Below are 16,433 nucleotides of genomic sequence, written 5' to 3' on the forward strand. Positions count from 1 at the left end.
CACAAATAATTGGTTAGATAAAAATGAAAGGCAGGAACCTATATACCAGGAACTACAGCCTAAAGAACCTTCCTGCCAAAAGCTGCCTCAGCTGAGGTAAAAACATCAAAATGATAAAGTGTCACAGATCAAGTATAATGAGCTGTACTATGCAAAGGTGGCGACTGTCCCACCCCCAAGTAATCTCTGTGAATCTAAATCTTCAACCAAGAAGTTTAGGCAACAGAAGTTGCTTTCTGACCTTTACGTTTCCCTGAGAACAAAACAAACTGTCAGGAAGTTTTTAGATAGCTATAAATAAAACTTTAATGCCCAAGCTACATCCAAGTTATATAATAATTTCTCCTTTGAATATTTTGGGTTAGGACATAAGGAAGGAATCACAATTTTCTTGGTTAATAATCTCAGAAGAAACCATCTTTAGGTAGGAAAATAGTCTGTAAGACAGCTTTGTCCAGATGAAACATCAGATATGGAGGCTCACAAAACAGAGCTGCCAATTCAGATACTCTCCTAGCCAAGTAAATACCCAACAAAATTAAAACCTTTCACAATAACAACTGAATATCTAACTAAAGCATTTGGTTTAAAAGGCTGTAGACTGCAAGACTCTTAGAACCAGATTCAAACTCCATGGAGGAGAAATAGGCTTGATAACAATGATCTGTAAAGTGGCATAAGAACCTTGATATTTCTGCTGCTAATACCTCTTCCAATGCAACCAAGTATTTGACTGGCCTTACTGGCTGCACTGCTGCATTGTGTACCAAATTTTAAATAATCTGAAATAATAATCCCCAAGTCCTTTTCTTCTTTTGTTACAGTCAGTAATGTACCATTGGGACTATAATTGACCTTTGGGTTTTTGGATCCTATATGCATAATTTTGCTCTTGGTAATATTAAATTTCAGATCCCATTTATTTGACCAGTCCTCTAGTTTTTTAATATCACAGTTCATTTGATCAACCCCTCCTGGAACATCTACCCTGTTACAAATTTTTGTATCATCAGCAAACAAGCAAACCTTCCCCTTAAGCCAACTCTCAATATCACTTATGAACATGTAAAACAAAACAGGCCCAAGAACTGACCCTTGGGGAACACCACTAGTAACTGATGCCTCATTTGAATGTACTCCATTAATTGAAACCCTCTGTCGTCTATCTTTACATTTTGTGAATAAGATTATTTTACAATTAACAATCTTAGCATCTATTCCAAGGCAATACATTTTGTGAATAAGTTTGTTATATTTCACATTCCAATGTTCTTCAAATACAGGTAATTTCCTTTAAATTGTAACTACATATTTCTATATATATCTATATATACCTATACCTGTATATCTATTCCTATAGATATATAGGTATAGATATTTATTTTACATGAACAGTATTGGATGTATATAGAAATATATATTTAATAATATAACATATAGAAAGAGTGATTGACTGGTTATGGAATAAACTCCCATTACAGGTGGTGAAAACAAACAGTGTGGGTAACTTCAAGAATGCCTGGCATAAGCATAAGGCTATCCTACAAACCTGCACTTTATAGAAAATATGGTCAGACTTGATAGGCCTATGGTTCTTATCTGCTGTCAATAGCTATGATTTTATGTTTCTATATTTACAAGCACCTGAATAACAGGTTTTTAACATTGAACAATCTGGCAAACAAAATATAGCTGCATTGTATCCAAAGTACATTAATGCCAGAAATACAAGAGGTGAGTTGCATGTTGCATTAAAGTGATCTTGGAGATCACACACATATCTACACACATACAAACACACAAACAATTTACACCTTTAAGCCCTTCCCAATCCAACACCTTGTCATATAGAAAAACATAGTTTAAAACTTAGTGACAAACTCCAGTATTTGACCTTCATGTTAACGTACCTTCGATTTAGAGCACCATTGGCTTAGCACTCTAGGTTGTCTTGAAGAGGCACAAGATAGGTAGCCTTAAAGAGCAAGGCAAGAGGGGTAGATACTTTTATACAGGCAGGTGTTCTTAAAGGGGTAGTGGGCATATAATCTTTAAGGGACAGGGAAAAAATATTCAAAAGGTAAGGGGAAATAGTCTTAAATGTGTAGGAGGAGGTTGTCTTAAAGGGGTAGAGGGAAATAGTCTTAAAGGGGCAGGGGATTAGGTAGTCTTCAAGGGGAGATAGTCTTTAGTTGTAACCCCCTGATACCAGTCACACAAAAAAGGAGTTTTAATACCCCTTAATATCAGTGGCACAGACATCAATTTTAAATCTACCCCTTAACCCATTCACATTTAAAACCATATAACACCTATCCCTTTAAGACTATCAATCTCCCTATTTCCTGCCCTATTAATACCAACTATCCCCTGTCTTTATATGTATATTTTAATATAATATATTCTGTGATGATTAAAGGGATAGGAAAGTCAAACATAAACTTGCACGATTTAGATAAAGCATGCCATTTTAAGACCCTTTAAAATTCACTTCTATTTTCAAATATACTTCGTTCTCTTGGTATTCCTTGTTGAAAATAAATATGCACATATCCTACACTAGTGGGAGCTGCTGCTAATTGGTGCCTGCTCACATTTGTGTCTTGTGATTGGCTAACTAGATGTGTTCAGCTAGCTGACAGTAGTGCAATGTTGTTCCTTCAGCAAAGGAAAACAAGATAATTAAGCAGATTTCATAGCAGAAGTAAATTGAAAACATGTTTAAAATGGTATGTTCTATCCAAATCATGAAATACATTTTTGGGGATTCCTGTCTCTTAAAGGAGCACCTGTGGAATTTGTAAGATAATTCATAAAACATAAAAGGTAAATTGATAATAAATAGTAAGACCAAGTGGTATTGCTACATGAATATCCTAATGCATTTGTAATTATTAACTGCATGTAGTCCGGGTCGGAATGACAGCCCAGGTGCCTGTAGGCACCAAAAACTAAAGCGCCCTCCACACGTTCCCGTTCACATGTATGAACCTATAGATACATCCTAAAACTTTATAGAATTATGATTTTTTTTTTTACAGCAGCTGCTTATTTTGCCACATAAAAGGCAGTCCATGATCTATAACAAAACACTCCAGACAGTATTTGACCAGTATGATGAGATTCCAGTCAGAACAGTATTTTTTTGTGTATGTATTATGTATACAAGAAAAGTGCAGGTTGTCTAGACTGGGAATTTAATTTAGAAACTTTGCTTACCTAGCCTGCAATGTGCACAATGAACCAAGGGTGAGTTGTTTTTTTTAAAGTGTGTTTATCCTGTTTAACAGCCCTGGCATTTTGCATTTTAGCAATAATAATTAATACCTATGGTATTTTATATGAAAGACTGCCCTCTGACTGTACAATGTGTCATTTTTATTTTCACAGCTGCTGCAGCTGATACCATGCCCACCATGCACTCAGAGAGCTCTGTAATAGTGCACAAATAGTCACTCACTGTCACTCCCCATAAAATAACCAACCACCACACACTCTCAGGCCGCTCTGGCTGCTCTGTCCGCATTCACTGGAGAAATGGACCGGACCTGCCAGCGTGGTGGCCATCTTTGTTTAGGGCAAAGTTATTATCTACTATGGTAAGTGAGGGCAGAGCTGCAGAGATGTGCAGAAAAGGCATATGGAGCAGAGAGACGGGCACCCCTCTGTGGAAGGCATCTGTAGGCACATGCCTACTCTGCTTAATGGTAAATCCGGCCCTGCAAGTAGTTATCCCATTACAAGCATCAAGACTGTATATAGAAGCATTAATCACCATTTTGCCAACTTTAGAATCTCAAACAAATTCTCAATAACCATACAGGTAACTTTTTTCTAAAATTCCTTCAACATTCCAGTATTTATAAATCTAATTCTAACCTGCTACTGAGGAATATTCCATAAGTATGCCATTGATATTTATCCCCAAATGATGAGCTACTATAGTGAGAACCTCCTGTCAGACAGCATTCCAGACAAAAATAAGTACAGAAATTGCTCTTCTGATGAAAGTCATTTTTGACCTTACCTTGATCTAGACTCTCTTCACTATGGAAGCTGTTGCAGCTGTTATTTAAAGAGAGACCATCAGGAAGCATTTCCCATAAGAATTGCTCTTTTCTTCCCTTTTTTAGAGACTGACAGACAGTATATGTCTGGGTGAGCTAGTACCTTTCAGCTGGTATGGATGAATTTCAAATTATTTGCATGTTCCTATTTTACAACAATTTGTTTTACTGAAACCTTACTTAGAGCAGGGCCTTCTCATGTCTAACACCCAAACTTGCAAAAACAAAATATTTATAAATACCCATTTATTTAAAGCATATTGAAGTGCTACTGTTTTATTTTGTTTGAAGATGAAATAAATATTCTTGTATGTCTTTTTAAATTATTAGCTTTGGTGGTAAAATTCTGTTTAACTCTCTATTAATAAACAATTGATTTTGTGTTTTGTTGCATTCCTTAAGAATGGGAATAAACAAAGAGACAGCATTTGGTTATGTGGCTAGTCACCACCTCAGGAGCAGTGTCTTTTTGTGCCTTTCACATATAAAATCATTCTTTCAATAAATCAGTCTGCTAAAACATAAAAAGCACAGGGGTACGCTTAAGCCTTTGTGCATATAAGGTGCAGTCATATAACTTTAGGTACATTGAGCAAAGAGCCCTACATTTGATTCATTTTGAAGATGCTGCAAATGTACATAAAATGTAATAAGTGAAATATAATATACTTAAACTTCAGTAATAAATTAAAAGCAAAGAAATACCATAATTGCACATGTCGTTGGGTTGCCATGTCGTTGGGTTGCCAACAGTCCAGTATTTTAGTAGTAATCTTCACCAAAATACTAGGCACCCAGTCCAGATTTATAAGTCCATTAGTGCTCAATATATAATACCTCCTATGCCTCGGTGCATTACAAATATGAAGCAAAACAAAGTGAGGGACAGTCAAGGGGGTCAAACCTTGATTGTTTTCATTTATTACTCGAAACCAATGTTATGTTACTTGCAGCCAAGGGATAAAATGCCAGGGCGTATCATACCCTAGGCAAACAAAGCAGTTGCCTAGGGTGACAGATTGGGGGGGTGGCACATTGGAGCAGCACTGTCTGCAGCATGGCACTCACATGAACAGTTATCCCTTTATTGTTGTGCAGGGGCAGAGTGAGTCCGACTGGCGAATGCAGTACCTACACAGCAGAATTTTGAGTGCCTATGACACTGGTAAAATGACTGTCTGGTTGTGAAAAATATACATGGTAGGTAGGATTACGAGTGGGATCTAAGGTCAAGCTTGGGGGAGGGGGCATTGAATGACCCCATAGACCATTGTGCCCAGACTGCTACAATTTGTCTAGTATTTTTATGGAGGACTGCTGGCAACCCTATTGAGAGATGCAATGTGTCCTGATCCTGTCAATGTGACTCGCTGAAGTCATTTCATCACTTATTTCAGCATCTGTATTTTTAGGGAGGTATTGGTTGAATGTGTGGCCTCTGGTAAAAAGAGTGGGATGAGTCATAAACCTTTAGCTTTGTGTCAACATGACACCTGATTTATTGCAACAGTTTATAACGAGTTTGTATAAAACATGATACAGATATAGCTGCAGAATGTCTGATGTGTTTCGCACCCTCTAGTGGCGTTTAATCATAGACACTTATTTCCTATTATTCTATATCTTGCGGTAGGATTGACCGCATTGTGGCACTCTAAGTCTCACTGGCTACCGGAGTTTGTATCTGCTTCCCCATACTTCTGGTTGCTATGACTGGAGTTATCCTGGAGCGGCTATCCATCCAGCGATGCCATCTGATTTAATCAAGTTATATTTGACAAAATGCATAACAATGACTGCTCAAAGCCACAGAGAAACACAGATGAAAGACATAGCAGTAACTCTTGCTTTTCACAATATAAGGAACATTGGCTTTGGGGACAGACTGTAAAACTTTTCCTGAAAGACACTGTCCATTACTCTAAGTTATGTATATGTACCCTCCCTTTAATGTGTATTGCTTGTGCAATAATTAGTGGTACTACAATAGGACTTCTTTTATTTTGTATATGGTAGTTTTGTAAAAATCTAATTTGAATCAATGCCACTGATTATAGGAAACAATGTACATCTTTGAATCAAATGTTGGCACTGTGTGCAGATACAGGTACAAAATCTTTTATCTATACTGGTTGAGAGAGCAAATGGTTCGGATTTCAGAATAGTATGGATTTTGGAATATTTGTATATTTGCATTTGTAAAATGGGACCAAGTGTAAACAGCAGTATCTTATATCATTTAGGCAATATTTATGTCATAATACAGCTTATACATACAACCTAAAGGTAGTTTTATATCCATTTTAATATTTCTGTATACATAGTACCCTCAGAAAGGTATTTTAGACTATCATTTGCATTTTAGAACACAGTCTTCTCTGCCTGTGTATTTGGTTTGGTTTTTGATTTACTGGTGGGGGAAAATGGTCATTTTTAATAATTTTATTTTTAAAGAAAATCCAATTAAAGAGTCTGGATATTGAAATAATTCTGTATATTGGAATTCCGGATTTTGTACATGTACAATAAAGTTAAATGTTTATAGACTATTTTGCAATATAATATTTAATGGCACTGCACTCAGTCAGTGTCAGTGTATGTCCTTTTTTTTTAACAATAATTGATGATGGTTTTCCATTATCTGTTTCACTATGATCTCAGCAAAATGTTTAAGCATATGCTGCTGTGGCTAATAATGGCAATTTAAGTAAAACCTATATAATCTGCATTTATGTTAAGGACTTATTCTGAAACTACATATTATTCTCTTAATAACAACCTCAATTATAGTTGTGTTCTTGAACTGAAAAAAAAAAAAAAAGCTGCTGTCATAAAATCAAACTGCACTTGTGGATGGAACTTTCAAGTTATCACAATTAAAACATGATGGTTTGGAGCTAACAAGGTAGGTAAATTGGACTCTATGCATTTGCCAAGCATCTAGTTACTTTGAATTTGATTTATTGGTTCCCCAGAAGAATAGGTTTTTATTGTGCTGATTAAAACAACATTTAAGCTTTCTTTCTAATTATTAGAATTTCACATTGCTCCCTGTGGTGATATAGTTAAAGATTAAAGATTCTCGCTATAATGGAAGTTTTTTTTTTTTTTTTAAGTTAAGTTTTTACTGCATCTCAATTTAGAAAACTTGCTTTGCCATCTTAAATAACATTTAAATAGTTATGAATCACAGATGTTTCTTTACTCCTTACAAATCTTAAAAAACAATCAACAAACGGATGCATAGTGTGTGCGTTTATGAAATGAATGTAGAGTGAGCCCTGGATAATGTCATACCTGACGGGAGCACTTTGTCTCTCTGAGAGCTTTAAGACTTCCGTTCCAGTGCAGAAGCTGAAAGACTATCATCAGTTCCTGTAATAAAAATGCATGAGAATGAAGCATCATTGCTTTTACAGAGCAGTCTAGTAGCTTAACAATGAACTTTAGAAAACTGTAAACATCATAATAAATAAATATAAATAATATACAATAAAGAAAATAGAATTTTAATTACGCACTATAAAACAAAAGCTGTAAATGTTATTATTGTGGATATTTGCCTATATTATCATATATCAGAACAAGATTTCCACAAAAGTTTTAGTAGAATATTAAACTCAAAATGTATTTCCCTATAAAGGGACAGATTTCAAGTGGAGCGCTATTTAGTGCTTTTGCTAGAGAGCTAATTGCGCTAGAAGTAAACTTTTTGCGCCCGTCGGGTTGCACTGATATTACGAGTTGAAAGTAAAAAGTTTTCACTCTCGCGCTAACCCAATGCACGCAAAACGCTGAACTTACAATATTCTGCGCGTGATAACCTATTCCCCCATAAGAAGTCCAAGGAGCAAAAGAAGTGGGAAAAAACGCAAAACACCAAACTTGCACATAAACCCGACATGAAAATATGAATATTTCACGTTCCGATGTTTTGCACATACAAGAATATGTTTTATTTATTCATAAATACGTATTTCTATATATATTGGATGGTATTTTGGTACAATATATATCTATACCTATATATATATATATAGTTGATTATATGTAGGTATAGATATATACAGATATATCTGAGAATATCTATTTATTTTGCAATATACTTTGTAATAATTTTTATTAGAAGGTGTTATTATGAGTGTGAGTGTACTTTGTAATGTATTTTTGATGTGTTTTGCAATACTTTTTTTTCCTCTAAACAGCTGTGAGGACGCCCTAATCCAACAAGAGTTAACTTGAATTGCACTCAAGCAATCCCGTTTGTTTTCAATTTATAATACCAGAGCAATTTAACCTGTGCACAAACAAACGTGAAAACCCGATATCACTCACACGCAAACGTTTACACTCCACTTGTAATCTGGCCCAAAATGTTTACAGGGATATAAAAGTGTCAGCATAACATATGCAGCATTTTATTATTGCACAATTGCTTGCATATAATTATGTGTTTAACCCCCTGTAAAGGGGTTAAACACACAGTTATAATCAGGTCCAGAGCAGCAATACATTACTGAGACCTAGCTAAACATATCTGGTGTGCCAATAGCAAGAGGCATATGTATGTATGTAGCCAGCTAGCTACCAGTTTTGCATTGATGAGTCTGAGTCTACCTAGGTATGCATTTTAACAAAATATACTAAGAAAAATAAATAAATACAATATATTTTATAATTGCATGCTTAACCCCTTAACGACCGACGACATACTGTGTACGTCCTCAAAAAAAAATACAATTAACTACCGAGGAATTACGCCATACGTCGTCAGTCTTGGAAAGCGGTGGAAGCGATCCTGATCGCTTCCAGCTGCTTTCTGGTTATTGCAGTGATGACTCGATATAGAGGCATCCTGCAATAATCTTTCTTACCCCTCCGATGCAGAGAGAGTCACTCTGTGGCCCTCTCTGCCCCGGACATTGATGGCTTAATCATTTGTGGGAGGGAGCCGATGTGGGAGGTGGGTGGACGGCCATCGATGGCTTCTTCCAGTAAGAGGGGGGCGGGATCGGGGGCGGGGTCACCGGGGGCGTGCACGGGGGCGGCGGGCGGGTGGGCGCGTGCACAGGGAGGGAGTGGGTGGGAACTGTTTCACTACACAAAAATGTTATGTTAAAAAGTGGGAGAAAGGGAGAAGGGAATATATGTAAAAACGATCTAAGGGCTCTGGGAGTTTTGTCTTTGGTGGGGGGAAGCTACACTACAGAAAAAAATATATATATTTTATTATCCCAATAAGGTAGAGGGGGAGGGTTAGAGAGCTGTTTGGGGGGGATCAGGGAGGGTGGGGGCTCCTACACAGCAGCATATGTAAATATGCTTAAAAAAAATCCTTTTATTTTAGTATTGGCAGACTTTCTGCCAGTACTTAAGATGGCGGGACAATAGTGGGGTGGGGGAGGGAAGAATGCTGTTTGGGAGGGATCAGGGGGTGGGATGTGTCAGGTGGGAGGCTGATCTCTACACTAAAGCTAACATTATCCCTGCAAGCTCCCTACAAGCTACCTAATTAACCCCTTCACTGCTAGCCATAATACATGTGTGATGCGCAGCGGCATTTAGCGGCCTTCTAATTACCAAAAAGCAACGCCAAAGCCATATATGTCTGCTATTTCTGAACAAAGGGATCACAGAGAAGCATTTACAACCATTTGCGCCATAATTGCACAAGCTGTTTGTAAATAATTTCAGTGAGAAACATAAAGTTTGTGAAAAAGTTTGTAAAAAAGTGAACGTTTTTTTTTATTTGATCGCATTTGGCGGTGAACTGGTGGTGTGAAATATACCAAAATGGGCCTGGATCAATACTTTGGGTTGTCTACTACACTACACTAAAGCTAAAATTAACCTTACAAGCTCCTTACAAGCTCCCTAATGAATCCCTGCACTGCTGGGCATAATACACGTGTGGTGCGCAGCGGCATTTAGCGGCCTTCTAATTTACCAAAAAGCAAAACCAAATCCATATATGTCTGCTATTTCTGAACAAAGGGGATTCCAGAGAATCATTTACAACCATTTGTGCCATAATTGCACAAGCTGTTTGTAAATAATTTCAGTGAGAAACCTAAAATTGAGAAAAATTTAACATTTTTTTTTATTTGATCGCATTTAGCGGCGAAATTGTGGCATGAAATATACCAATGTGATAACAAAAATCATAAAAGGAAAACCAAATAAAGTTCTGAATCAAGGATATGTCTGTGTCCTCTGGATGAGTTTTTCAGCTTGTTAGCATTCCTCAGTGAGATATGCTCACAAGCTGAAAAACTCATCCAGAGGACACAGACATATCCTTGATTAAGAACTTTATTTGGTTTTCCTTTTATGATTTTTGTTATCACATTTATTTCACATTTTTTTCTTTGTGATATTCGGTATATTTATTGTAATGAAATATACCAAGATGGGCCTAGATCAATACTTGGGGTTGTCTACTACACTACACTAAAGCTAAAATTAACCCTAGAAGCTCCCTGCATGCTCCCTAATTAACCCCTTCACTGTTGGGAATAATACACGTGTGGTACGCAGTGGCATTTAGTGGCCTTCTAATTACCAAAAAAGCCATATATGTCTGCTATTTCTGAACAAAGGGGATTCCAGAGTAACATTTACAACAATTTATGCCATAATTGCACAAGTTGTTTGTAAATAATTGCAGTGAGAAACCTAAAGTTTGCTTGTGAAAAAATTAGTGAAAAAGTGAACCATTTTTTTTATTTGATCGCATTTGGCAGTGAAATGGTGGCATGAAATATACCAAAATAGGCCTGGATCAATAATTTGGGATGTTTTCTAAAAAAAAATATATACATGTCAAGGGATATTCAGGGATTCCTGAAAGATATCAGTGTTCCAATGTAATTAGCTCTAATTTTGAAAAAAAGTGGTTTGGAAATAGCAAAGTGCTACTTGTATTTATTGCCCTCTAACTTGCAAAAAAAGCAATGGGTATTTCTAAACTCAGGACAAAATTTAGAAACTATTTAGCATGGGTGTTTTTTGATGGAAATAATGGTATAGTTAGAAAGTCCATTTAATGGCGAGAAAAAGGGTATATAATATGTGTGGGTACAGTAAATGAGTAAGAGGAAAATTACAGCTAAACACAAACACCGCAAAAATGTAAAAATAGCTTTGGTCCCAAAGGGACAGAAAATGGAAAAGTACTGTGGTCATTAAGGGGTTAAAGAGACAGACTAGTCAATAATAAACTTTCATGATTCAGATGGGGTATGTAATTTTAAACAACTTTCCAATTTGCTTTTATGATCAATTTTTCTTTGTTCTCTTGGTATTCTTAGTTAAAAGCTAAATCTAGGTAGACTTATATACTAATTTCTTAGCCCTTGAAGGCCGCCTCTTATCTGAATGCCTGTTGATAGTTTTTCACAACTAGCTCATGCGTGCCATAAAGATAACACTATGCTCATGCAGGTGGAGTTACCTAGGAGTCAGCACTGATTGGCTAAAATGTGAGTCTGTCAAAAGAACTGAAAAAAGGGGGCAGTCTGCAGAGACTTAGATACAAGGTAATACCAGAGGTAAGAAGTGTATAATTATAAAACTGTGTTGGTTATACAAAACTGAGGAATGGGTAATAAAGGGATTATCTATTTTTTTTAAACAATAAAAATTCTGGTATAGACTGTCCCTTTAATCATAAACAAAAAAAATTTAATTTGGCATCCATGTCCCTTAAAAGTAGAGTTGCCATACGCCCTGGAAAACTGGGAAAATCATGGATTTTATTTAATAAAAAAAAGTAATGCCCGGTTCCCTATAAATCCCGGTTTTCTATAAAGCAAAACTATTATTATTATTAATTTTTTTTTCAATATTTTCTTTTTTTTATACTCCCCCCCACTGCTGCATTTTTGTGGGAACAATTAACCAGTTTGTGTGATTGTTATTCGGCCTGCCCCCTCCTGTGGCCCCATCCTATAAGAAATTACATTCAGACCAAGCAGGAGCAGCTAGGGTTGCCACCTGCCCCGGTTTCACCGGGACAGTCCCGGTCTGAGGCTCTGTGTCCCGTGTCCCGGAACTAGCCTCAAATGCCCCGGGCTAAGCGCTCTCCTGGTCCAGCAGTGAGCAGACTTACAAAACATTAGCTGGCCAGAGGAGCACTTAGCGGCCTTAGCCCGGGGGTTACAGGAGCGAGCTGATCAGCCAGCAGCATGTGATAGGATTCCTCTGTTAGCAGCATGAGCACTTAGTCTATTTGCAAACTTTTTATTTCAGTCTGCTACCACAAAACGGGTAGAGACTCGGGAGGGAGTCTGCAGGAGAGAGTGAGGAGATTTGTGTGGGAGGGGGGAAGAGGGTCGAGAGAGTCGTCACATCCGGCTGCAGGCTGCAGCTGAGAGCGGCAGAGAGAGAGAGGCAGGTGTTGGTGCGGTGGCCGCGCGGCGGGCTGTCTCTCTGCCTGCCGAAACATGTCATTGTTACCTTCATGGTACCACCTCCCGTCGACTGTGCAGCAGCCTTCCTAAGCCAACAAGTGCAGAACAGCCATATTATATATATATATATATATATATATATTATCTCTCACTTAAAAAGCATCTACCAGGGTGCAGGCACGAAGTAATGCAGTACAGATGAAGCTTGCACTCTCTGGATTTTCAAAAAGGTGCTTTATTTAGCAAAAAATGTGACGTTTCGGGGATCAATCACCCCTTCATCAGACCAAACAAATAGTGAGCAAACAGTGTTTAAATAAGGTGTTAACCCCTCCCCCAGTTCAGAATAAGACAGCCCCATAAATTCATATCCAATTAGACCCATCAAAATTATAAAGTGACATTTAAAAAAAATAATATCTTAACATATTTATACATGTGTGCAAGCATATCAACAAAAACAACACATATATTGTATATTATAGGGGGCTGAACTAGTGCACATTTCAATAAAGTGAGAAACTGATAATGAATTCAATCTGAAATAACAGCAGAGCGGTCAAATAAACTGCTATATACTAGCATTCAGAGACTTAAACATATAGGAGGGACAATAAGTAAACACTTACAAATGGTAAATCAAACATTCAAATCGTCATTACAGTCACCCACTGTATTATGTTAATATTTACTGATTTTTGATCACTTTGGCACTTAACCGTTTTGCCCTTACAATGACCCAGCTTGCCAGCACTTCTTGTGATTGGATGGCGTCACATGACGTTTTTTTTTTCCTAGATGCCATTTTTGGCCACGCCCACTGTGTCAAGGTTTGGTGGTCTGGGTGACTGTAATGGCGATTTGAATGTTTGATTTACCATTTGTAAGTGTTTACTTTTATTATTGTCCCTCCTATATGTTAAAGTCTCTGAATGCTAGTATATTGCAGTTTATTTGTCCGCCCTGCTGTTATTTGGGATTTAATTAATTATCAGTTTCTCCCTTTATTGGAATGTGCACTAGTTCAGCCCCCTATAATATACAATATATATGTTGTTATTGTTGATATGCTTGCACACATGTATAAATATGCTAAGATATTATTTTTTTGAAATGTCACTTTATATTTGTGATGGGTCTAATTGGATATGACCTTATGGGGCTGTCTTATTCTGAACTGGGGGAGGGGTTAACACCTTATTTAAACACTGTTTGCTCACTATTTGTTTGGTCTGATGAAGGGGTGATTGATCCCCGAAACGTCACATTTTTTGCTAAATAAAGCACCTTTTTGAAAATCCAGAGAGTGCAAGCTTCATCTGTACTATATATTATATTATATATATATATATATATATATATATATATATATAAAAATATATATATAATATATAAATAAAATATATATATATGATATATAAAATATATATATGTAATATATATAATATATATATATATATATATATATAAAAATTGATTTCATAATGAATTTGAGACCGTGAGAAGCCACGCCCCAAGCCATGCCCCAAAGCCACACCCAAGTCACACCCTCTCCACGCCCACTTAAAAAGTGTCCAGGAATTTTCTGGGCAAAAGGTGGCAACCCTAGGAGCAGCTGAAAGTAATTATGCTAGGCCGAATGCCTAATAAGACTGCGCATGTGTGTGCTGTGTAGAGAGGGATATTGGGAGCTGCTACTCAGAGGTGTTGTTGTTGGTGCCATTGATCAACAAGGAGTTAGTCAGTGCGGTGTGCTTGTTTGAGCTGCTCTAGTCTGGGGGCAGAAAGCCGCAAGCAAGAAGCCTTGTGTAAACTTTTGAGCCTGCAGTTGCGACCTGGTCCGACTGCCGGACACTGCCTGGCACAGGCTGAGGAGGCCCAAACTGCAGCAAGAGGACGGGAGACATGACCTGTCTGCAAGGCCGGTTGGACAACAGGCAGGAGTATATTATTCAGCAAAAGATAGAATACAAAACACTTTTCCTTTGCCTTAAATATTGGTAATTAACAATTTTAATTTGATTTTGTTTGAAGTTCTTACGATTTGGGCCTAGTTTCCATAGAGTTGATAATGTTTGGAAACTGATGGTAAAAACATTTATCTCCATTAAAGTCTATAGAGAATTTTTATGTTACTTCCAGTTTCCAAACTTTAGTGCAGCTGTAAACAATTATGTTCAGCCAAAATTTTGGAATAAATCCAGGGCCTGCACTAAAGGACCTTCCTCTTTGGTGTAGGCTCTGGTAACCACTACACTAAGCCACCTACTAGCACGGCAGCGGCTCTGTGAAGAAGAGGATCGGGTTAGTGCAGCTCTAAAGGTTAAGTATTTTAACCATTTAAAGGAAATTAATGAATACTGACAAATCCTGTCAGTATTTATTTGTTTTCTTAAAATCTTGGAGATCATTCATTATTATATATATATATATATATATATATATATATAGATATTTGTTTCATGCAAACGGAAGGATTATCCCTGTTTTGTCACGAATGCACAGTGCCATATGGCTGGCGCAGCTATTGGCTAAGAGGTAGAAATTTAACCGCACAGAAAAAAAAAAAGAATTTATGCTTACCTGATAAATTACTTTCTCCAACGGTGTGTCCGGTCCACGGCGTCATCCTTACTTGTGGGATATTCTCTTCCCCAACAGGAAATGGCAAAGAGTCCCAGCAAAGCTGGCCATATAGTCCCTCCTAGGCTCCGCCCACCCCAGTCATTCGACCGACGGACAGGAGGAAATATATATAGGAGAAACCATATGGTACCGTGGTGACTGTAGTTAGAGAAAATAATTCATCAGACCTGATTAAAAAACCAGGGCGGGCCGTGGACCGGACACACCGTTGGAGAAAGTAATTTATCAGGTAAGCATAAATTCTGTTTTCTCCAACATTGGTGTGTCCGGTCCACGGCGTCATCCTTACTTGTGGGAACCAATACCAAAGCTTTAGGACACGGATGAAGGGAGGGAGCAAATCAGGTTACCTAAACGGAAGGCACCACAGCTTGCAAAACCTTTCTCCCAAAAATAGCCTCCGAAGAAGCAAAAGTATCAAATTTGTAAAATTTGGCAAAAGTGTGCAGTGAAGACCAAGTCGCTGCCTTACATATCTGGTCAACAGAAGCCTCGTTCTTGAAGGCCCATGTGGAAGCCACAGCCCTAGTGGAGTGAGCTGTGATTCTTTCAAGAGGCTGCCGTCCGGCAGTCTCATAAGCCAATCGGATGATGCTTTTAAGCCAAAAGGAAAGAGAGGTAGAAGTCGCCTTTTGACCTCTCCTTTTACCAGAATAAACAACAAACAAGGAAGATGTTTGTCTGAAATCTTTTGTAGCCTCTAAATAGAATTTTAGAGCACGGACTACGTCCAAATTGTGTAACAAACGTTCCTTCTTTGAAACTGGATTCGGACACAAAGAAGGTACAACTATCTCTTGGTTAATATTTTTGTTAGAAACAACCTTAGGAAGAAAACCAGGCTTAGTACGCAAAACCACCTTATCTGCATGGAACACCAGATAGGGCGGAGAACACTGCAGAGCAGATAACTCTGAAACTCTTCTAGCAGAAGAAATTGTAACCAAAAACAAAACTTTCCAAGATAGTAACTTAATATCTATGGAATGTAAAGGTTCAAACGGAACCCCTTGAAGAACTGAAAGAACTAGATTTAGACTCCAGGGAGGAGTCAAAGGTCTGTAAACAGGCTTGATCCTAACCAGAGCCTGAACAAATGCTTGAACATCTGGCACAGCTGCCAGTCTTTTGTGTAGTAAGAAAGATAAAGCAGAGATCTGTCCCTTTAGAGAACTTGCAGATAATCCTTTCTCCAAACCTTCTTGTAGAAAGGATAGAATCCTAGGAATCTTTATCTTATTCCATGGGAATCCTTTGGATTCACACCAACAGATATATTTCTTCCATATTTTATAGTAAATTTTTCTAG

At 37.5% G+C, this 16,433-nt stretch overlaps 1 protein-coding gene across 1 annotated transcript in view; it reads right to left on the reverse strand.

Moving 5' to 3' along the window:
• Positions 1-16,433, reverse strand: part of LIX1 (limb and CNS expressed 1) — a 242,414-nt gene that overhangs the window by 24,763 nt on the left and 201,218 nt on the right. The window contains exon 5 of the mRNA XM_053700474.1: positions 7,365-7,442. Coding sequence (XP_053556449.1) covers positions 7,365-7,442 — 78 coding nt within the window. The remainder of the gene's footprint in view (positions 1-7,364; positions 7,443-16,433) is intronic.

The sequence above is a fragment of the Bombina bombina genome, chromosome 2 (assembly GCF_027579735.1).
Source record: "Bombina bombina isolate aBomBom1 chromosome 2, aBomBom1.pri, whole genome shotgun sequence".
In the NCBI taxonomy this organism is placed as follows: domain Eukaryota; kingdom Metazoa; phylum Chordata; class Amphibia; order Anura; family Bombinatoridae; genus Bombina; species Bombina bombina.